The sequence below is a fragment of the Neofelis nebulosa genome, chromosome 7, assembly GCF_028018385.1.
Source record: "Neofelis nebulosa isolate mNeoNeb1 chromosome 7, mNeoNeb1.pri, whole genome shotgun sequence".
In the NCBI taxonomy this organism is placed as follows: Eukaryota; Metazoa; Chordata; class Mammalia; order Carnivora; family Felidae; genus Neofelis; species Neofelis nebulosa.
The window spans coordinates 40,196,804-40,220,719 of NC_080788.1; the positions used below are offsets into that span (position 1 = coordinate 40,196,804).

Genomic DNA, 23,916 nt, shown 5'->3' on the forward strand with positions numbered 1-23,916 from the left:
ATGGCTGCATGTTATGAATGTACATAATACCACTGACCTACAAGATGGTTAAGATAGTAACTTATGTATGTATTTTACCACAGTCTTTAAATTTGAGAAAAAGAATTTTAAAAGGAAGCCATCTTAAAACTTTAAAATTCGTTGGTCTGTGTGATCTAGCTCTAAAATGCTGAGAGCTTTGAGGTCCTTGTTTGAGCTCTGAAATTCTGTATTTCTTTAGTTGGCAGAAATGACCTAGAGATGCCTTCTTGGCCTCTAATTTTTTAGTTCTGTGATATTTTAAAATCTTGATTGTTGTTAATATCGAGTATAAATTGCTAAATGCCCTCATTTCTTTATGAATTTTTACAGATGCATTTGATAAAGAATACAAGATGGCATACGATCGCCTCACACCTAGTCAAGTCAAGAGTACACACAACTGTGATCGACCACCAAGTACAGGGGTGATGGAATGTCGAAAAACCTTTGGAGAACCTTATCTTTAAGATATGCACGTGCGTGTATACTTTCAATATGTATTGTATAGTCAGTGTATAAAATAATATTTGGAGATTCTAAACTCTTTCTCTTCGATTTTTGAAAATGCATTTGTAAATGGTTCAGAAAGCCCAGATAGCTCATGTACAGAATGTTCTAAGAAGAGAAGAGTGACAAGTGAAGAGAGAGCCATTTTGTTTCTCATCTCTTTGTTGTTTTTTTTTTCTTTACTTCTCCTGTAACCAGTAATTAAGTATTTTTGTGACAAGGAAATCCCTAGACAAAATTACTTCTCAAAATAAGACACCTGTTTTGTGGTTTCTCTTGGAAGAAACATGTTGAAAAAATCATGAATGGAACTCGAAGTATTTCCTGTTTTCATAGACTATTCAAATGTTTTGACCATGAAGTTGTATTATACATATTTTAAATTGTTTATAGTAAGTTGATATTTTTTTAATTTTTAAACTTAATATAGCAAACAAAATGAACTGAAACTTACGAAGCAAGCAATGAAGTGCTTATTTTCCTTGTCTGCTGCTATTTGAAGTAATTAGTACAGCTGCAGATCTCTATATGTATAGCTATCTATATCTATCTATCTATCTATCTATCTATATATATATATATATATATATATATTTTATTACTTGGGAGAATGATTCAAAACTGTCAGCGCTAGTGTCAGTGTTGTGCTAGGATTGCATGTTAGTACCGCTAAGCCTGACTGCAGTGAGTGGATGAAAGCCAGGGTGCGCACTGCCCAGACTGACTCATTGAGCCTTGTCGAAGGAGAGCCGGGGAGGTTCCAAGTCTGCTTCTGCAAAATCAGGTTCAGTATACCATGACTGAAAATGTTCTCTATTGCTAACAGATACAGACAGTACACAGGGATAGCTTACAAAGCCAAAAATCAATTTAGATTTTAATATTCTATACGAACACTTGTGTTGGGAAATATGTCAGACAAGTTATTCCAGATTTTACCCTTATTTTAATATCTAAAATGTGGCATATGATGCAGATTGTATCATATTTATCTGGAATATGACCTATTGGAGTATTCTGTTCATATTATATATATATATATAAATAAACAAGATATTTTTTCAAAAATAGAAAAATAATAACTCTCTAAAAGTACAGCCAGATAGAATTTCCCATATTGAGGAACTTGGCTTTTTCAATAAGCCTTCAGAATCTGAAGTTTATGGAATCTAAAATCCAGAAATAACCAGAAATCAGACAATAAATTGAACGTTTAAACACCATGGGTATTAGAAAGACTCTTAAAAAGTATTTTTAGTCCCATTATTTCAAATATCACTTTCTTTGGTAATTTCTGATAAAAAGTATTCTTTGGCTATTAGAGTTATTTATAGATTTCCAGTATGTGTGTGTGCGTGGTTGCACACATTGTCATGAAGGAAAGAATTCTCTAGACAGTTTCATAGAAGAAAAATGTGGATGGTTCCAAATCTGGCGTGTAAGCCAGTAGAGCCCAGGACACTTGTCCTGGGGATATCTGAGACTTAGAATCAGTTTAGCTGCGCAAAAACTACCTTGTGAGTTCACACCATTAGTGAATAGCATCAAGCTGAAACATTTCACAGCTTTCTACCCTGGGAAGTCATGGGGAGAGTTTAAAAAATGTGAAATTTTAGTTCGAATTAGTTTGGGACTGACCTTGCTTACTTGAAAAACCTGGTGCTATGCACATTTATATGCCTTTCCTTTGTAAATACAACTCCAGTCTCCTTTACTCTTCATATCCGAGTTTCACATCCTAAAGGAGTCTTTTGTTCCCTACATCGCTTGATAATTGTCAAATGAGAGAAACATTTGATAGGTGAGTCTTTTGGCATTGGCAGCAAATATCCCTCCAAATAGGGTTCTGGGGTTCTATTCTGTTTTTGTGTCCTGGGGTTTTGTTTCCCTTATAAGAACAGCTTTCGCTGTTGTTTAACTTGTCTTTGACACAAACTATATGTAAGAATTATAGTTTATTGATTTCAAGTACCTAACCAGAAAAAAAATGAGGTAAAGCCCATTCATTATGGTTCAAACTCATATGGGGAAAGGTGAGTATAGTTTATATCTCCTCCCATACACACAGAGTTTTTGTTCTGTTTTTCATTGGGTTTTATTTCCTCTACTTTTAATTCCCAGGGAATATTATTTGTGCAAATTTAGTCTTTAAAAATAAAACCAAAAACATGAGTGGAAAGTAGTAAACCCTGCTCAAAAGAAAATTAAAATCTAGATCATCCTTTAAAATAACTCGATACAACCTTCTCTTCAATTTTCTCTCGGTTGAAGATACATTTTGAAGAATCATGGCCAACCAGTCTTGTTGGAGAGAAATACACTTTTGCTACATTATCTGTCTCTTGTTTTCTTACTCTTAAGTTTTGTTTATATGTTTAATAGTTGAAAATAAACCCTGCTGTGTCCTGGTATAACTTGTTCCTACTTCCTCTCACGGTGTTAATGTCATACATTTGTATTTTGTATCTTATTTCAGTATTCCGCTTTTTCTTCCTACTGTCAGATGGGGAATTATGCAGCCTGTTCATATTCTGATTTTTGTCTTTTCTCCCCCTGATTTTTTTTTTGGGGGGGGGGGGAACGGCGTGAGGTTGTGATAAATCCCTAAAACTACCAGCTTATTTTGTTTTAAGGTTTTCTAAGATGTTTATACATTTTTGTATATGGAGAAATGGCCCCTGAAAATGTTGGTTCAGCATTTTTTGTGATAAATACTTATTTTATTTTATGCTGGTCATTACCATGATGCTTAGTGAAACTAGCAAGTGTTAGCCTGCTCTATAGAGAAGCTGTTACAGTGTATTTCTAAATACGTTTTAAGTATATGGTTAGAAAATACCCGTTTGTATGGTAATGTGAGGTAGCCCAGTTTTATTTTTATTTTTCCCACTAGAACTTGAAAGCTGCTATTAGGCACTTTCAAGTGCCTTGGGAAAGAACAGGCTGCCTCTTTAAGAGGGCCCTTGGCCCCTTTGTGTGGTAGAGTTGGTGTGCTCCGTCTTTCCTGTTTGGATACAAGACCAAGTTTTATTTCAGAATTGAACCACTAGCAGTTGCATACCAGTTTACCTTAATATTCTCAGGCTTATTATCTTCTTATCCCTTCACACTAACCTCTTCCTCTGGCCTCAAAGCAAGTGCATTTGCTGGCTTAATTATTGTCGTTTACAAAATTAGCAGTGCACAAATTAGTATAGGAGTTTGTCTATCACTCAGGTGGGTGTGCATGTGCTTATCCTCTGAGATGGTAACAGACTTTCCTGATGAAGTCTCTGCGGCCTTCCCATGGTTGCTGTCCTTTGCATGGCTCCCTCCTTTTGTCTGTAAAGATTTTTTTCAAACATTGTGCTGTGATAGAGCCACTGGAGCAACTGACAGAATTTTCTGTAAATGAAATTCTCCAGGCTTTGCCTGCTCATCACAGTGAAGACCTAAAGCTTGCCTTTGGTTGCGAAGGCAACCATGTTGTCTTAGGCCAGGGTGGCCTGCTTGGCTCCAGTACCCCCCACTCCCCACCCACACCAGGCAAAGACAGCCGTGATCATGAGCCCTCTCTGCACCTTCCATAGTGACCAGTCCCAAAACACATCGCAGGTGGCACCTATGGAGGGACCCTCCCGCAAAAAAAGGAATCAGATCCCCAGGGTATTCTTTGGCATGGAAGGCCAGCCAGTTCTTCAAATGTATCTACGAGGCTGTGCCCTACACACTAAATTCCAGTTCCTGACCTCTTTGGTATCAGTCTTTAAAGAAATGATCATTATGATATAGACAACGGTGTCCTAAAGGGCCAAGCCTATAATTTGATGAAAACATTTTCAGATCTATTGATGAAAGTAACCATTTAACCATGTATAGTAACCATTTAAACATAACACCATTTTTCAAAAATTTGGAAGGAATCTTTTCTTAGTACTATATAGAAACTTAACCCATTAAATTAGGAAGACCCTCACATTTTTAGAAATTTGACCCAAACCCATTACCAGGGTCATCAAGGAAATGGAACCTCCAGAGGGAGGGAGCAGTCATCTCTGCAGCCACTGTCTTCCAGCTGAGATGCCCAGCTGGGACACTTCAGACTTCCTGGGCTGAATGAGTGATCTAGTATGTGTCCCTTGTAACTCAGTAGATCATTTTGCCTACCAAATGAGAGGGCCGTGTCACCATTATCTTGACATTTTAAGATGACTCTTTATCCTACAACAGCATAATTCTAATAAACTGTAGGCTTATAAATATGACAAAAATTTTAATTTCCAAGCATAACAAATTGATCTTATAAAAGTTACATAAGTTTTCCATCTCCCTGAAATCTCCTTTCTCCTGCCCACCCCAGTGACTTCTTACTCATCCATCAAGACCCAGCTTTCATTTTACTTGACCCTTTCTGTCATAGTGTGAAGTGATCATATCATCCTTTCTAAGCAAAGAGAAATGCCAAAAATCCAGCAAGCTAATCAGAAAAAGAATGTTAGATCATTAGAGTTGACTCTAATCATGAAATGACTGTCCAACACTTTTTCATGACAAAATGTTCCACTGTCCATCACTCCTTGTCAGTCATTCTGGGGAAGGCATCAGATCCCAGACTCTCAGGTGATGCCCCTGAAGCTAGCTGGAATTAGACACAGATGCCCAGAGTTTGGGCATTGGGGTCACCCTTCTGTAGGCATTGTTCTCTCCTGTTCCTAGGCCATGGCATATGGAGACTGGGCAAATGCAGCAGTAACGGCAATGAGGATAAGTAAGAAAATGGAATGTGAACATGATTCCATATTCTTCTTCTTGAGCATTCTGACCCAGTGACCTAAAGATACAGATGAACTCATCCATGTTGGTAAAATAAAATACCATGGGGACTCACAATTTATTGAAATTTAATAAAAGTCATTTCCAAAGAATGTGAATCCTGGGGTAGTGAGGCCATTAATTAATCAGCCCATCTTAAGAGATGGATTATGGACTAAAATATTTTCAGTACAGCCCTTCAACACCAAAATGTTTGATTTTTTTTTTTCCACATCACATCTGTCCTGTTATATTCCAGTCTGAATCCTCTCACGTTTGTAATTAAAGCCATATTTGCCGTCATAATCTATAGTCACCTGAGCTCCTTTTGCTCTGAAACCAGGAACACGGAACTGCTTCATTTCTAGCGGTCCCCTGAGTGCTAGTAAAAGCAGCAAGCAGTGGTATTTAACATACAAGCACTTCGAATTGCACAAGCACTGCTTAAATAACCACACAATTTTTAAAAACACAGAAGTCCTTTACACTAGCTATTAGAAGTAGTAATACTCTTTTTCTCACTGTGTTGTCGTTATGTTAAGCATTTTTGGAATTTCTCCTTTGTAATTGCCTTAAGAGCCACATGTAAGCCACACGGGAAATCAGTCTGGCTTTATCATCCAATGTAGGTTGGCATACAGAAGTAGCATTACCCCACAAGATCTCTTACTTTATATAGCAGACTTGGCCCTACTGATTTTGGACTCTTTTTAAAATCACTCCCCTGGGGCGCCTGGGTGGCTCAGTTGGTTGAGCGTCCAACTTCGGCTCAGGTCATGATCTCACAGTTTGTGGGTTCGAGCCCCGCGTCGGGCTCTGTGCTGATGGCTCGGAGCCTGGACCCTGCTTCGGATTCTGTGTCTCCCTCTCTCTCTGCCCCTCCCCTGCTCGTGCTCTGTCTCTCTCTGTCTCAAAAATAAATAAAACATTTAAAAAAATAATAATATCACTCCCCTTCTGACTCACTAGTAGCATTTGTCACTGTTAGGTGAGAATATGCTGGAGGAGCAAAGTCAGGACAGCTTTGTATGACTGTCTAATCCCCCAAGGTGACCACTTGATGGAGACAACACTAATTTGGATTTTCTAGTAAGTACATATTTTTAAATAGCCCTCCCTAATATCCCACCCCCTTCTGGTACAACGGTGAATTATACATTTTCATTTGGGGGGCTACTTATTTTAATTTCACGTTTCAGAAATGCAAAAGAAGAGCTAAGGGAGTCTTTTTAAGCTATCAAATATCAGTACACATTTTACTGGGCTATAGTGTGTAATGATCATTGATTCCTGTTATACTTTTTTTTCCCGAGTCTTAGCTCCTTAAACCCACCAATAACTGGACGTGTAATGTTTACAACCCTGGTGGAACCTCATGTTTTAAACAGAAAAAGAGAGGATGGCAAGTTGCAGTGTGTGCTTGGGACAGGGGCCAAAGGGTGGGGTGTAGACCACATCTGTGTCTTTGGATCAGCAGCCTTTCAGGGATGATCAGGGAACTGTGAGTATAGGGGCTTGTCCTGCTACTGTGCCTGTCCCAGCCCTCACCCCCAAATGATCCCTCATTCCGAAAACCCTCTGGCTCCAGAGGTCCTTCTACTGGCCTCCACGTGATAGCTGCCAACATCAGGCAGGGGTAAAAACTCCATCCCTCCAGCGGTGAGACAATCCACAACGAGCTGCGGGTGTTTCCAAGGCTAACATTCAGTCCCCGATCACATTCCCATCAGTGGCTCTTTGCCACTCTGGTCTCTCTCATGGACCACGTTCATTCTTTTGTTAATGTAACAAGAAGTATGGTAGCTTCTGGCATGGTTTTCTGATTCACGTCCATTGTGAGCAACAGCGACTCTGCCTCAGACAGATACAGGACAGGAAATGATTCGATCTTCTAACATCACACTGATTATCAGGAATACAAAGTAAAGGAGGAACATTGTGAAGCCCAGGATCTTGTTCATTCTCCATTTGCATGATGCAATTGAAGAGATCACAAACAGGAGCATGAGAAAAAGCAAAACAATTGCACAAAACAAGCCGTTGCTGCTGACTGGAACAGGCTGTAATCCATTGATAAGAGAGAACAGCAACCAAGGGACAGGCAGGCTGCAAGAATGAAGAAACAATGTGAATATTCTGAATGTCTGCACTAATCCCATAAACATAAACAGTATTTTACAATTTACAAAGCACTTATTTTTCCACACACACGAGAAAGCTTATGAAATAGAGCAGAAAATAATAGCCCCATTTCACAGATGAGGAAACGAAGTTCATGGAAATTGAATTACGTGCCCATGGTCTCACAGCTAATAACAAGGAGTTCTATATTAAAACTGAAATTTTCAGGGTCTGAATGGGTATTTTTTTCTTTATAATTCATGACTTTCCTATGAGTAACCCAGGTGAGCTGATGTGTGACTCTTCCATCTGTAAATTTTTGTGATCAGTCCTAGCTCAGGCTAACATGTCTTTACATTTAAATTAGCCTGAGCTAGGACTTACCATAAAAATTTAGAAAAATCAAAGCCACCACCCAAATCCAGGATATGCCCGTGGAAATGAAAATAGCCCAGAGGTTGGGCTCTGACAAAGTTGGGAGGAGGGGGCAAGAGAATGGGTACAGGAAGATATGGCATTTGCTTGTTTAGACAAAATGCTTTTAGAGCCTCTGAGCTGGCAGGATCCCAAACACAAAGGAGCAGAAGTATCAGCGAGTGAGATTGAGTCATTGCTCCTTCCAGCCCCACTTCCACCACCTTGGAGGTCAGTGAGCAGAGCATCTGACTGAATTTGGGAATGAAATTTAAAGGACTTTGCTTTTCGATTCATCTATAAATTCTAGTGAGTTACATTTCAGACAGCATTTTTGTTCTGTTATCCCCTCAGGCTGTGATGAACGAAGGGAGGACACTTTGATGCCTTGTAGAAACTAATAATGCCCTTTTATTCCATGTATAAATAATGAAACCAAAAACCAGCAAACAGAGCCAACACCGTGTTTTCCAGTCATTCTTTTTTTTTTTTTTTTGAGCTCTTTCTTTTCATTCTTTTTATTTTTTTTTTTATTTTTTTTTATTTTTTATTTTTTTTTAATTTATTTATTTATTTATTTTTTAATATATGAAATTTACTGTCAAATTGGTTTCCATTCCAGTCATTCTTAATATGCCTTGGAAAGCAACTTTGCCACTCACCCTACGGTGATATCAAATATGTTACTGCCCACAGAGCTGGACACAGCCATGTCTCCCAGGCCTTTCCGAGCGACAATCACACTGGTGATGAGGTCAGGAATGGACGTGCCTGCTGCTAGGATCGTCAAACCCATGATCTCTTCTGAAATCCCTATTGTTTCACCAACCTAGTAAAAAGTAACAGCGATGATAAGCCATGGCAACAGCAAAAGGAAAAATCTGAAGCTCTTCAAAGCACCAACCACGTGCTACTTTGTGCAAACCCAACACTTTTCCGGAGAGCTCAGCATACTCCCGCGGCCTCGGAGGGAGGGTATGGCGAACCGACAGCTGGGGAGATGGGCCACGGAGAGAAGGAGCAGGGCCCCTGCTCAAGGCTGCAGGGAATGACACAGCTACTTTCTGGAGTACACGTCTCTCCCTGATACCAGCTGTCACTGATATTCCAGCTATAACACCTGCACCTTCTCAGAACTGCCCCTCCGAACACCTGTTCGTGTCACGTTTTCATCTCCAGAACCACGGACACCTGCTATGTGCCAGTTAGAGGCTGGAAATAGAAGTATGGGCACCACAACACTGCCCCTACCCTCAGCCTACTGAAAGAAAAAAGCTCGTGAACAACAATTACAGGTAGAACAGGAAAGCAATGGGCACTCAGAGGAAGACTCGCTGGATGCCAGAGACAAGGCAAAATTGAGCTTGCTCTCGCAAGTGTGTCCAACATCACCAGGTGGGGAGGAGCAGGGCATCTGTGACAGAAAAAGCCTGGAGTAAGGCTAATAAGCAATGGTCAGTTGGGTCAGACTGTGAAGGGCCGTCTATGCGAGGCTACAGCATGAACATTAAGACAGAAGAGCCGCACTTGAAAACACTACACTCACTGGAAGAAAAAAGGCAAATTTGACCCTTCGTAAACAATCTAGAAACTACAAAGTCACTTGAGCCTCACCGTTCCCTGGGTACTGGCCATTGACCCTGAAGGTAAAAATTGTCTTTGGGCCCCGCTGACGTTGGATATAGTTCCTGCTGTTCACTCACCTGGTGAGCCCACCAGACCATGAGGTATGAGAAAATGGCTATCCACACGATGGATCCCAGGAAGGTGATAACAAAAAACTTCCTAGACTCCTATTTGCAAGTTTGAAAAGGAAGAGAAATAAGTTGCAGATGCTAAAGGTCATTGGCCCTTCTGAGGGAGCCCCAGAATCAGGGACGGGATCTGCTGAGTGAGTGATGGAGAGGATCTGGGGATGTGTCAGCTGAGATCTGGATCTCCAGTGAGGACCCTGGGATGGTGGCCTGCAGGGGAGTCCAGCCAGCAGGGCATTCAGCAGTCACCAAACTGAAGAGGACTGTTTGCTTGCCCTAGAGCCAGACTTGCCTAGGTGTTTGGTTTGGTATCTGCCACCTCCCCCCTACCCCACCCATCTCTGGACCTAGAGCGTATGGATGGCCTTTGGGTAGGGTATGTTAGTGCTTTCCCTATAAATGAGAATACTGGGTAGAAACAGTACTTTCCCCCTAGGTTTTCAGAATATCCCTGGAAATACAGGGGCGGAGTGGGGGCGTCTTGGCATCATTCCCATATTAAAATCGAGAAAACTGAGAATAGGAGTTGAGGGACCAGATCACATGCTTATAGTGATGGAAATAAGCATGTCTTAGGGCCTCCCAAGCCCACCGGTATGTCCCCATAGGTGCATGGTCCCATCTGGAGCTATAAGTTGCATCCCAGATACTCTCTGTGGTTGAGCCCTGCCAAGCTGGTTTGCCCTGTCTTCTCACTTCTTGAGCGGGAGTGCCTAGAGACTCCACAGATTCCCTGGGGTACAGCTGGGCAAACTCACCAGCCTCCGGACATCAGGCACCGTCAACCACAGTGGGAACACAATGGGCAGGAGGAAGAGGTAAATGGCTTGCTTCTGCCTGGTGTCGGGCCACTCCAGGGACAAAGGCTCCTCATTTGCCTCCTCTTCTTCCTCATCGTCCTCCTCTTCCTCATCATCCTCCTCTTCCTCTTCGTCCTCCTCCTCTTCTTCCTCCTCTTCATCTTTACTGTCCCCTCCATCACCTCCCCCTTCACCATCTGTACCTTTCTCGTCACTTTTGGCTTCACCTTGACTCTCAGCATTGAATTCCTGCTCTTCATTTTCACCCTCATCAGCTTTCATTTCACCCTCTTCTGCTTGGAGTTCACCTTCACCTCCACCTTCATCAGCTTTCACGTCCTCATCTTCTGCTTGGAGTTCACTGCCATGTTCACCTTCTTCTCCTTCTGCTTCAATTTCACCTTCACCTTCCAGTTGAGTCTCACCTCCACCTTGCTCTCCATTTTTGCCTTCACCAGGAGCTTCACCCTCTTCAGCTACTATTTCACCTGTGCTCTCAGCTCCAGCCACATCTCCTCCCTGCAATCCAAAGCCAACAAATTAATGTGTAATAACTGCTGGGTTTGTTTTCCCTCCCACTTTCCCCCCACTTTGTTGTTGTTGCTGTTCTCAGAATGGATCTAAAAACTTGAGTAGGAGGAGAAATCATTCAGCAAAATTCCTCCACAACCACAACAGTGGTTGTCCTTTCTTCAGGGATGGAAAACTCACCACCTAAGGCACCCTCTGTATCTTGGCAACTCTGATTAGAGTCCATATTTGTAACAAGGTTCTACTCTCTGTGCATAGGTTGACTCTTTGGAGCCACACAGAACAAAGCTAATCACTCTTTCATGAGGCAGCTCTTTTCCCTGAGTTAAAGATTCCCAGTCCCTTCCTTTATTCTATGCTATGGCCTGGAGCCTCCTCCCCATCTTGGTGAACTCATTCTAGTTAGATTATGCCCCATGAGGAAGCTTTGAAAACTGAAACAGAACACCACATATAATAGGATTGGACCACAGAATGGAATAAGATTATCACTTCCCTCTCTTGGATACCTACTTCCATTAATGTTGCCTAATATTGCATATCTTTTGGTGGTTACATTGCTGAGCCTCCTAAAACTTCTAAATTGTTATATTACCTTATGTATGTAAAACTATGATGGTAATACCTATTTACTGGGGGGTTTTATGTGCCAGGCACTATGTTAAGTGGCTTCAATAACAATAGCTAGCACTTACTGTGTCTCATGGGTCAATTAACTTATGATATAGATGGAATTAAACCCATCTGACAGATGGAGAAACTAGGGTACAGAATAGTTAAATAACTTGCCCGTGGTCCACACAGTGGTCCACATGGTGTAAGTGATAAGGTGGGGATTTGTCATATGGATAGTCCAGCTCTTGGCCTCTTAACCACCAAGCTACCCCTCTTCGCAAATGCCAGGGCTGAATGAGATCTTTGGTTCTCAGTTGGGGAGCTTAGTATAAATACTAATTTTCAAAATAAGTTAATAAAATAAAAGAAATCCAGATGTCCTGGCCCCTCCGGGACCAACTGAATTAGAATCTCTGTGATGAGAACTAAGCCAAGAATCTATTTTAACATGCTCACAAGTGCTCCTAATAGATGCATTTGCAGACCAGTGTTTGGGAACCAAACACTGTGACTCCATGCACTCTAAAAGGCATTGATTCTGAGTGTCCTCAGATTAGGTGCCCAACTAACCTATAGCAACATGCCTGGCCTGTCCCTTGAGCAAGTGACCTGTGCTGTGTGCTCATAGAGTATGTCATCTGTAACGAAGTTCACACAGCCAACCCCAAGGGATACTCAGTGATTCTGAACTCCACTGAATATTCACATCACCTGAGGGTTTTAAAAACATTCATACCCACCCCAGATACTCTAACTTAATGGTCGAGATTACATTTTTTTAATTTTTAATGTTTTTTATTTATTCTTGAGAGAAAGGGAGACAGAGCATGAGCCAGGGAGGGGCACAGCAAGAGAGGGACACAGAATCTGAAGCAGACTCTAGGCTCTGAGCTGTCAGCACAGAGCCCGACACAGGGCTCGAACCCACGAGCCGTGAGATCATGACCTGAGCCGAAGTCGGATGCTCAACCGACTGAGCCACCTAGGTGCCCCTGAAATACTTCCTGCCCTCCCTCCCCCAGCCCCATCAGGAGAGAAGGCTTACTGGGGGAGATGACAAGTCATTTAAATCCATAGGTGTGGGAGTGTCTGCCCAGCCTGCACCCTTTTCTCTGAGAACTGTCACCCCTAACACCCTCTGAATTGGTGGCTCCGTTCTTCTGTGTTGGAGTCAGAGCACCCCAGCACTCCCTGTCACAGCTTAGACACAGGCTGGATCCTTGACCTGTGACCTGGTTTAAACAGATTCTCTCTTCTGAGACTGGGAGCCGGTCATCGGTTGACCCCCATAATGGACTGGGGCCTAGAGTGGTGCTATGTGTGCTAATAAGAAAGCAAATGCGGGGCACCTGGGTGGCTCAGTCAGTTAAGCACCTGACTTCGGCTCAGTTCATGATTTCACGGTTCATGAGTTCAAACCCCACATCAGGCTCCGAGTCTGGTTGGGATTCTCTCTCTCTCCCTCTCTCTCTGCCCCTCCCCACTCGCACTCTCTCTCTCTTCCCAAAATAAATAAAAATTGAGAGGAAAAAAAGTCTGCACACAGGGAAGGGAACATGAGGGAGCAAAGACAGACAGTGAGAAGCCACTAGGGCCACAGCTGCCTGCTTAGAACTGGGGGCAGTTCTTTGTGAAATGGAGCTTCGCTTCTGGCCCTGGGATTCCAGGAGATCTCTCTGTCTCCTCTTAATCCCTTGTACTTGAGCTGGCTGTAGTGGGTCTACTCAGGACACTCATGATACCATCAAGAGGTCTTAGACACTAAACCCAAAGTTGCTGGCTTAAGGATGAGGTATAATTGACTATTTCTGGGTGGCAAACTAAAAAAAACAAACAGGGATGGAACCTGTAAACTAAATGCAAGTCTATCACTGACCGTCATCGACTCCCTTTCTGATTGGGCTGCTGGCCCGAGGGAGGCCCCACACCCTCACTGTCATCTCTGAACCCTTACTGAGCACAGCCGCGTGTGCCAGGCACCGCACTTCTCTCTGTGGGATAGACAGACAGTTCAGGAGTGCATCCTGCCCTCAGGAACTTCACTCAGCAGAGAGACTCCTAAATGGAGTGCGGGGAAGGCAGTGATAAGAGCCCTGGGACAGGGACAAAGCCCATGGGCATTTATTCATCAGATCGGGGTGGGGGGTCAGGGAAGCTTGAGGGCAATGGAGGCATTTACAGTGGCCTGGAGAGGTGGGTGAGGCGACACATGCAGGTGGGGGGATACATGAGGGGGAGGAAACCAAGGTCCGGAGGCAGAAGAGCACGGAGACAGGAGTCCAGTGTAGCTGGAGCGTGGTGGAAGAAGAGGCTGTGTGGCTGTAAAGGCAGCGGCAAGCCCTGTAGACAAACCTCAGGGGGTTCCGAGGCATGGAGCTACTCTTTGAGCTGCCTGGTCTTACTGCCCCCTAGTTTCTGAAAGACCCCCTAACAGTTATTCCTTATGTTCTCCTAGCACGTGACCCGTGGCGGCACATTCTCGTGTGCATATACCGCACTCACACTAAGGTGTTAAAGGTGAATTAATTGGCCCCATGAGATATTATTTGATCTTCAGAGAAAGGGCCATACTTACTTCAGAGGAATGAACCTCAAGCAGCATTTCAGACATTCACGAAGGAAGACTCTTTGGTCAGCAACTCCTTCCCTGGGCCTGTTCAATCCCCTCCACCTGGGAAGAAGCTCGTGCCTACCTGACTGCCAGGATCTTCCTCCTGATCTCCCTCAACATCTGGAGCAGGGGCTGGTGTGACCGTGACCGCAGGAAGCTTGGCTGACTCCTCCTCTTTAAAGGACAAACACGGAAAAGATCAGAAGAGTGTGCCAGTTTTTGAGGGCAGCTGGCAGAGCCAGTGTGAGGGGCTACAGGACGCGTCCACCCCAGGGTCTCAGTAAGTTTGGAGAATTTCTTGTTGTTAGGAAAAGTAACATGATGTGATAGGAATTATTGTTGCCCTGTCCACAGAGATAGCTGCAGATAGGACGGCCGGGAGCTGGCCATCCTTGCTCCCCCTGTATTCACACATATTTCCATCCCGACCAGTGGGGCCAGGGATCCAACCTATAAAAAGCTTGGGCAACTGGGACCAAAGAGAGGGCAAAGCCCCAGCCCTCAGGGTCTGACCCTGCCCCCTACCGCCTACATGGAGAGGATCCTAATGACTTCAAAGGCAGCACAGCAGTCTGGAAGCCTTGAAATAGGTGGCAGGGAAGGGAGACTCAGAAAGCCTGGAGAGCCGGGTTTAGGAGCAGACCCTCTCACTTCTTCAGACGAGTCAGTTGACCTCTCAGCCTGGGTTTCCTTGTCTATTGTATGGAAAAAATGGCTGCCGGTCTCCCTCCTTCCGCAGGTCGCTGGGTGCATGGGGCAGGCCCGGTGTGCTGTGCAGAACCCACAGGGGCAGGAGCTTCCTCATTCCCTCCATCCCAGGTGCCACATGGATGCTGGACTTCTGCATCACCAGACCCCTGGTGTCCTTCCCTCCTGGGGTTGCTGGTCTCAGACCAATCCCTAAGAGCACTGTCCTTTTGTAGAAGTGACAGGAAGAAGAAACAGAGGTCCCATGGAGTCTCATTTGGGATGAGATTTAGTGAAAGAGAAACGGGCCTTCAATAACCCCTTGGCCTGGCCTGGCCCGGCCCATCAGAGGAGAGTGCGGAGGGGCTGTCCAGAGCCTCCCTAGGGCCAGCAGCCCAGTCAGAAAGGGAGCATACGGGAAGGAGGAGGCTAGAGTGCAGTGGCGCTCAGGGCAGCACCAGACTATCACTCCAGCTGACTGGCCCAGACAGGCCGAGAGGCACGTCTCAGCCCCTGGCCAACAGGAGGGAGGAAGGTAGCATGAGGAAACCCACCAGTTTCACCATCCTCTCACCTGGTTTGTTCTCTGCATTAGCATGAGGCTTGGCTTTGGTCTCCTGATTCAAGCTCTCCTCCTCCTTATCCTTGGAGGGATGGGCTGCAAATGAGAAAGGGGAACACATCTTACCCGAGGCCCTTCAGTTACACTGGTCAGCTGAGCAACCAGAGCAGCTGAAGTGGGTGGGAAGAGGCTGGCCTGGAAGTCATGGTCTGGGTTCCTGTCCTACTCCGCATGTTCCTGCTGCCCGCTCCCAAGCTTTCGCCTTAAATTCCCTGTATGTTACTAACTGGCTGTGACCTTAGGCAAGTCTCCTCCCCTCTCTGATCCTATTTCCTCTCTGGTAAGATGACATGGTTGCACTCAGAGGCAACAAATAGGATTTATTTCCTTTACGAGCTCGAATGACGGCTGTTTTGAGTGCTGGATTGAGGAGGATTCTGATCCAAGGATAGTGGAGGTTTTACCGTGATTTATTGGTGATGTCTGCAATGAGCAGGGAAAGGACGAAAACTGGCAGGGAGACATTTTTGCCATCCTTGGACTGGATTATCTGTAAGGTCCTTTGTAGCTTGCTTTCTTCAATGAATTTACCAGAAGCTCTGCTATAGCTCCAGGAGCACTACTGGTGAGACTTTCTTCTCTGGTCAGAAAGGGGAAATAGCCTACCACCAACCTCCCTGCCACACCATTTTGACCCTAGGTACCCGGAGCCTCCTCTATGAACACACTTTGCCAGAGGCCCAAAGAGAACTATGGACAGAATAGTGCTGCTCTGATTTCCAGGCAAGAAAACTAGGGAGGGCAATCTTTTTCAATGTGATGATGCTCCAGGCAACCTGCAAAGTTTACGTGTGTAATTCAAGGTGGGAGGCACAGAGACAGGTGCAGGGGCTCCTGCGGGTCCTCACAGCTGTGTAACCTGGGAGGGTAAGGACAACGGCACAAGCAAGAAAAAATGTGGCACCATGGAATCTATTCTGGAGTCCAGGCTGGCTCTCCCCTGTGAGTGCTGGGTGACCCTGGGAAGCCTGTGTGCCCTCTCTAAGCCTCAGCGCCCCCCTCTAAAAAGGCAACATCATGATACACTGAGAGCACTGAGACAAAAATAAATAAAAAGGCTTTAATGCTACAATTAAATATTGCTATGTTAGCTGGGATTCTGATACCAGATAGTCTGGGTTTGGATCCTAATTCTGCCACTTGATAGTCAGGGACCTAGCTCAGTGATTGCTTAACCTCTCTGTCCCTCGGCTTCTTCATCTGTAAAATCTTACAGAGTTGTTAATGGAATAAATAAGTTGATACATGAATGTGCTTTAAACAGTGCCTGGCACCTAGAAAGCACTATATAAGCATTAGCTACAACAAGGACAAAGTGAGTAATGGAGAGCAGCTGTCCCACCCAGGAAGCATCTCTGCAGTGGCCCAGCATTCCAGAGCGTTTGAGTTAGAAGGGAACCTGAAGATCCTCTAGTTTATGACAGACAGACTGAGAAGGTACAATATGGGAAGCTGCTGGGACCAAACTCTGCCTGGGTCCAGGATGGACAGGAAGCATAAACGGGTCTGGAATTTCCGCCTTTCAGCCTGTCAACTAAGCTCTCAGAGATGGTTCAGCTGCAGCTGGCAACAGGCTCCATCCTGCAGGGCCACCACTCTGGCATGACTTCCAAGTGTCCTGGTGGGCCAACCCAGCAGGTGCTCGTCAGAGCTGAAATGTCAGGAAGCAGGCCCTCCGCTGCCTCCTTCACCCACACACCTTTAATGCCCCCCTGGCGTGGATGACGCATTGCAATCTTCTGTTGAGCAACGAACACAGAGTTGTTACCAAAGGAGAGAGTCCCACTCGTTCTGGTCCTGATGCTGAGAATATCTGCCGACTGTTGGCTGGAAGGGCTGGCAAGAAAAACCAAGTCCCCCTGTTTCCTTCTCACTCCTCATCACACACCCTAACCTCTCATTTCCCTTGCCACTGAGGAAAGCAGGTCAGCTGCAGAACCTCTTTCTGTCCCTCTCTCCCTCTCTCTCTTACATATGCACACATCCATAGATGTGAAGTCACCATAGAAGGCATAGGATCCTGGAGAAGAAAGGCCCCTTTACAGGGTGGGTGAGAGTTCAGACCACACACATCAGCTCTGTGGAAAGAGTTGGAACACCTGGAAAGGGTGGAAACATCTGGACAGCCATTTGGAAACAGCATATGGAAACACAAACATGGATCTGGAAAGTCTTGGGAACAAAGGACTTCACCACAGTTCTGCAAGGTCCCAGGCCCTCCTGGGTGGGGTCTGGGAGTATAGAATCCGGGTTGGCTTCTCAGAACAGGACTTCGTCCCAGAGCGTATCAGCAATTACCCGCCACGAGGGCCTTTCCATGCCTCCATGCCTGCCACATGTACCCACCATATACCAAGCTTGCTTGTCTTCCTAGGGATGACTGTCGCTGGCTCCCCCAGCACTTGTTTCCTCACGTGGCCTCTCTACTCTCAGCGTGGCTGGATCATCTCCTACTTAGTATCAATCTCCTCTGACCTCTGCCTGGCCTGGCCATCACATAATCCTGTTAGGACAAGTAGGTCAGCTGTTGGCAGGCTGCCAGTCATGGAAGTGGCCCAGGCAAGGGGCCCTGCAGTCCCATTCAGGAGATCTTTATCTTCAGGACTTGGCTAGAGTTGGTGATTCTACAAGGAGTGGCCGAGAGTAACCCAGAGATACAGCTTCCTTCACCGCCCCAGGCCAGGTATGCCCCCAGCACGATCACCCACAGGCTACTGCGATCACCCACAGGCTACTGCGTAATGCAAACTCCACTCTCAAAACTCCAGGGGCACTGTTTTTCTGGAGTTGACACTTGGGAGTAGCCTCTCTCAATGTCTGCAGAGGCTCGCCCTGAGGATTTCCTGAGGAAGGTTTCATCACCTCGGCTTTGTCTCTGCTTTTCCCAGTACAATAGCCTTTTAAATACCCTAAACCCAACCTCTCCCCCTGCCACTCCTCTCCCTCCCCCCCCCCCCCCCCCCCCCGCAAGATTTGTCCCTGAACCAGAAAAGTCAGTGAGGGTGTTTCCCGATGCTCATGGGCCAGTCTCCAGTGTCATATTCAGCTCAGCCCTCAGCCCTCCTTCCCAACTACACTCTGACCCCTTGGCTTCTGCCCACAGGCCAACCTGGGCTCCTAGTTTTGCACCAGAGATCCAGAGATGAAGGGACCCAAGGAGAACAGGAGTGTACCTGAGGGTGCCCTTTAGGGGCCTGAGAAGCATTTTAGGAACAGTTCTCTGGGGAAGCGGGCCAAAAGGCAAGACTTGGTAAGGTGCATGGAGAGAATCTTAGCTACCCCCATCATTTGTCAATCAGGACCCACTCTACTTTGGACCCCTGTCATCCTCCAGAAGTGGTCCTGGCAGCTCCTTTGGGGTTCCTGGCTAGGGAGAGGGTTAGCAGTTTCCCTAGGACTCCAGAGCTAGACAAAGAGCAAGGGGAGGTGCTACTCAAAGCTTCTGGGCTGTGGGGCCCTACAGGAGGTACCCCCAGAAGTGGCCCTGGCAGTCAGCCTGGGCCAAGCTGCCTGGCTGGAGGTTCTGTGGGACACTGGAGACGACTCGTGGGTGGTGGGCTACGCAGGGAAGTCACTGAGGACAGCCCTGACATCGACCGGAGCAGGGCACATGGCACTCATGGCCTCACTAACTACAAGTGGGCCCTTTTACAGGAGGGGACACACAGACATGGAAGCCATGGGATACGGATGCCTAACCTTAGCTCCTTGGGGCCCTCTCCTGTTGAGTCCCATGTCCTCTCTCTACCCTGTCTCCCAGACAGTTGGCTTCATCCCCCCACTCCCCCCATTCCCCACTCCGTCCTCATCCCACCCACTGCCTCCTAGTTTTGCATGTCCCAGGGCTCGTCCACCTGCGGGAGGGAGGGAGGGAGTGGACAGGAGACCACACAGGTCCAGGGAGGCCTTGCTTACCTTCTCCCAGAGGGTCCAGGCTGTGAAGCATGAGCCGGTAGATGGTGCTGCGGATGGTGCTGTTGTGCAGAGAGGTCGAGCTGCTCCCTCGGGCCAGCATTGCTGGGAGCTGAGCAGGGGAGAGCCGCACAGGCCTCAGTGAGCCCCTGCCCAAGCCAGGGGAGGAGCCACACAAGGGCCTCCCTAACCCTGCCTCCCTCCCAGAGAGCTCAGAACAAAGCACAGGAGCCTTCTCCTGGCCTCCTTTCTCCCTTGCCCTCAGTGAGAAGAGTTACACTCTGCTTTCTTTCTCAGGCTCCTCTCACTCTTCCATGACTGGCTAATTCTACATACCGAGTAATTCCCCAAGGTCTCAACAGGGAGCAGACAATGTGTACTAAGCATAACACATTACCAAGGGTTTGTCCTTCCCTGAAAATGCACTGTCATAGAAACACACACCCACACACAGCACAGACGGACCCCTGTGCATGGGCACAGCCCTTTACAGTCCACAAAGCATCATCACGCTTTATCGTTGCCCCACCCCCAGATAAGCAAGGCTGTGACCCCCTTCTACAGAAAAGGACATGGAAACTCAACGAGGCTAGGTGATTTATCCAAGGTCATGTGGGGAGTAAATGAAAGTATCAAAATGGGCACTCAGGTCTTTTGATTCCCAGTTCAGTCCTTTTTTCTACGCACAGGTGCTCAAGAGACCTTCATAGGTGCACACATACACACATCTGTACGTGCAGATACCCAGATGTGACACACATAGAAATATCATCTGATGTCCAAGGGAACATCCAAAGACAGACTGACACTTGCTCTGTCCCTCCCCCACGCCCCCCACGCCACCCCCATCCCTCTGGATCTGAACTCTTCTGCCATCTAGTGGCTGTGGTAACACAGTACTTCACAACAGCTCTGGGGATTTTCTTCAGATGAAGAAGGTTTCAGTCAGGCCCCAGACTCTCCCTTCTAAGGTTCCCATAATTCTCCCCAAATATCCCATAGGCCAAAGCAGCCAAGATACAGTTTTTCAGAAGTCTCAGACCCCCCCCCCCATGCCCCCAGGGCCTCTCCTATGTTTCTCTTATTTCCAGGGCATTCCAAAGCCACAGGTAATTGGGCTTTGAGATCAATTCTAAATGTTGGGGCTTGAGTTCATCTAGTCCAAACAGTCATTTCATAGATGCAAAAGCTCACACAGCAAGCTAGTGGTGGAGCGAGCAGTGATGTTCTGGCCTCAGCTCCCAAACAAGCACCTCAAGCACCTCGTCCAAGGCCACCTTAGAGGTGACAGTCCTGTTGGCAGAGGAGCTGGCGCCTTCCCTGGCTCATCCTGACAGCACTCCCTGGGGCTTCCCAAGCCTGAACCCGGCCCAGCACCCCCAGCATCAGGGCCACAGGGCCTCTGAGACCCTGCAGCGCCCCCTCTGGGCAGACTCCACATGGCACCCACCTTTAGCTTCTTGTTTTCCTGCAGCTCATCCACCGCAACTGCCCCATTGCCTGGCTGCAAACAGGGACAGGAGTCACGAGATGTCTGGAGAGACCCTTGCTCTCTCTCCCTAATTCTCTCTCTCTCCAAGGAACCCTCAGTTTGAGAAACACACCCAGAGAGAACCTGGTCTCGGGACATGTTTTCACATGTGCAAACCCCAGCCTGGCCTTTCACAGTCTGGCTTTAGCCCCCCCACCCCCCAACAGTCTTCTTAAATGTGTCCACTCATGACAGCCCAGTACCACCAACTGTCTCTCAGTCCCTCAAATTCACCTGCTGTGAAACCCTCATCACAGGGTCCCTCCTCCCATGTTTGGAACCCTCTCTCCCTCACTCCCCATAGTTCAGGCCTCCATTTACATGTCACCTTCCTCTGTGAGGTTAAGGTGCTAATTATTTTTTATACACTCCTGTTCTTTTCCATCATAGCACTTTCCTCAATCTAGTCTTGTATTTAATAAACAGACAAATAAATCAACTTCCCCACTAGCATCTTGAAGGTAGATTGCCTCTTTCATTCACCACCGTGTGTTCAGCGTGAAAACACTCTTGAGCACTTAGCAAACGTTCAATAAATATTTGTTGAATTAATGCATGAATGAACCATCCTGTAACTACACCCAATCTATTCTAGCTCCTGTTCCCTTGTTTACACCTTTTCCCTCTGCATAAAATGCCTCATCCATTCCCCCATGTCTCCAGTTTTTCAGCAAATTCACGGTGAATACTTCTATAAAGCTTTCCTGAATGGCCCCTTCCCCCGCCCCCACTCACTCCAGCTCACTATAATACCTCTCTCTTCAAAAGCTGTATAACAAGAGTAAGCACATTTTGTGTTACCAAAACCTGGCTCTGTGATCAAGTAAGTGCTAGTGTCCTGGGGAAGCTGTAGGGCAGCCATCTGGGAAATGAGACAGCCCTAGAAAAATCCAAGATGAAGAATCATTAAACCCACAGTAACTATTGTCTGGACCACTAGCTTTCCACTTGGAATTTATTGCTTTATAATGCTGTTTGAACTTTTAAAAGAATCATTTAAAAAAATTTTTTTTCATGTTTATTTTTGAGAGAGAGAGAGACAGAGGGGGTGGGGGGAGGGGCAGAGAGAGAGGGAGACACAGAATCCAAAGCAGGCTCCGGGCTCTCTCTGAGTTGTCAGCACAGAGCCCGACGCCGGGCTCAAACCCACAAACCATGAGATCGTGACCTGAGCCTAAACTGGACGCTGAACCGACTGAGCCACCCAGGCGGCCCTAAAAGAATCATTTTTTTAACTTTGCCATATGTGAGTTATCTACCCAGCTTGACTCCATATTTTTTTGAACTTACGATATAGTCATCTGTTCCCCAAGCCTGTGGCATAGGTTCTTGTACACAGGAGGTGCTCACTAAAGGTGAGCTGAATGAGGAGCTACTCCTAAGTGGCTTCCAGTACTATCTTCAGGTGGCAGGGTCACTGATAGCTGCCCCCAGGAATGGTCTTCCCCTCCTCACTGCTGGCCTCCATGGCCAGAACTAGAACTAGACTTGCTCTGTATCTCCTGTCTGTGTTTCAGCTCAGAAAATAAAGAAAACGCTGACTGGGCCAGAAAGGAATCGGGACCAATTCTATCTCCAGATAGAAAACAGAACGTGATTCAAGAAATGAGAAGGTCAGATAAAGGTGCAGTGGTTGGAGGGACGAGGAGGCTTCCAAAAGTAAGTAGAACTTGGGGTGCCTGGGTGGCTCAGTCGGTTGAGCGTCCGACTTCAGCGCAGGTCATGATCTCACAGTTTGTGGGTTCAAGTCCTGCTTTGGGCTCTGTGCGGACAGCTCAGAGCCTGGAGCCTGCTTCGGATTCTGTGTCTCCCTCTCTCTCTGCCCCTCCCCCACTCACGCTCTGTCTCTCTCTCTCTCTCTCAAAAAATAAATAAAGATTTAAAAAAATGTTTTTAATGTAGATAGAATCTGAGTAAGCTTTGAAGGATGGGGGAGGTCTGAATGCTGGATATACACTTGAATAAATAAACAGATGGATGAACAAATGAACATGCAAATGAATGAAATGGAGCAGAAATAACCAATCTGCATCTGAAGGGAGCACTCTAGATTTCTTGAACAAAGCCCCTGACTCTTTCGTGACACACCTGTAAGTTCACTGGGATACTGGAGGCTATAGCACCGACCCCCAGTGGCCCAGCCATCTCACTGTTTATCATGTCCCACCCACACCCAGTGAGTTTTTGGAGGTAACAAACTGTGAGGAGCCAGGCTGCCCTTTGGGGTAGCCAGTTCTGTCCTCAGAGGAGCAGGAGAGATTGACTTTTGCCCCATGATGTACAGGCCTCGTGATTTTTCTGCTATTCAGGTTTACTCAAGCCAAAGTACTTCTCTAGGAGCGCATCATTCTTGGCACACACCAGTATCTTCTCCCTTCAGCATGTACTTCTAACCTTCTGACACCTTTCACATCCACTTTCTCATCCAATACCACCAACCCCGTGAAGTAGACAAGGTTAGCGCTATTACTGCTTTTTGATAGATGGGAAAACTGAGATGCAGAAAGAGCCCGGGGCTTGCCCACACTCACAGAGACAGTGTCAGAACTCCGATCTCCATTGGAGGGAGATATTTGTTGCTGTTGTTGTTTACGAACTCCTATTTCTTTTCCCAAGGTATTGAGGTAAAAATCTCTATTCCCTAGTGGCTCTGCGAATTATTGCCATTTTAGATAAATGGACATAAACGTTTGCCTACTTTTAGGTGTGGACGATGGGTCCACTTACAGGAAGCAGTCCGGCAAGTGGGTGCATTCAGAACATGCCCTTAGTACAAATACATTTCATATCCACCTCTCACACCCACCCAGTGCCCCTCCTCTTTCTTCAGCCTCATCACCCCACCTTCCCCTTCTCCTCATGAAAACTGGCAAAGGGGCTGAGGAAACCAAAGAGGATGTCTCCATGTCAGCCAAAGCCCCCAGCACCTGCATGGTATCTTGCTGAGGTTGAGCAATAGGACCCCTTGCTGCCATTCATGGGAACCTGGGATGGCAAAT

General features: G+C 46.3%; 2 protein-coding genes across 14 annotated transcripts in view; one reads left to right on the forward strand and one right to left on the reverse strand.

Annotated features, from left to right (window-relative positions):
- The window catches only part of DENND4A (DENN domain containing 4A), a 144,769-nt gene extending 130,319 nt beyond the window's left edge, over positions 1–14,450 (forward strand). For 9 of the 10 annotated variants that reach the window (XM_058737325.1, XM_058737328.1, XM_058737332.1 and 6 more), the window contains one exon: positions 352–1,751. In XM_058737325.1, coding sequence (XP_058593308.1) covers positions 352–488 — 137 coding nt within the window. In that variant the 3' untranslated portion in view covers positions 489–1,751. Of the gene's footprint in view, positions 1–351; positions 1,752–14,009 lie in introns of those variants that run through there. The other variant, XM_058737326.1, reaches the window with a different exon arrangement.
- The window catches only part of SLC24A1 (solute carrier family 24 member 1), a 40,522-nt gene continuing 21,997 nt past the window's right edge, over positions 5,392–23,916 (reverse strand). For 2 of the 4 annotated variants that reach the window (XM_058737336.1, XM_058737335.1), the window contains 8 exons: positions 20,837–20,890; positions 19,390–19,498; positions 15,427–15,510; positions 14,248–14,339; positions 10,367–10,927; positions 9,558–9,647; positions 8,517–8,683; positions 5,392–7,425 (listed from right to left, as the gene is read on the reverse strand). In XM_058737336.1, the coding sequence (XP_058593319.1) occupies positions 7,176–7,425; positions 8,517–8,683; positions 9,558–9,647; positions 10,367–10,927; positions 14,248–14,339; positions 15,427–15,510; positions 19,390–19,498; positions 20,837–20,890 (1,407 nt within the window). In that variant the 3' untranslated portion in view covers positions 5,392–7,175. The remainder of the gene's footprint in view (positions 7,426–8,516; positions 8,684–9,557; positions 9,648–10,366; positions 10,928–14,247; positions 14,340–15,426; positions 15,511–19,389; positions 19,499–20,836; positions 20,891–23,916) is intronic. The other 2 variants (XM_058737337.1, XM_058737338.1) reach the window with 2 other exon arrangements.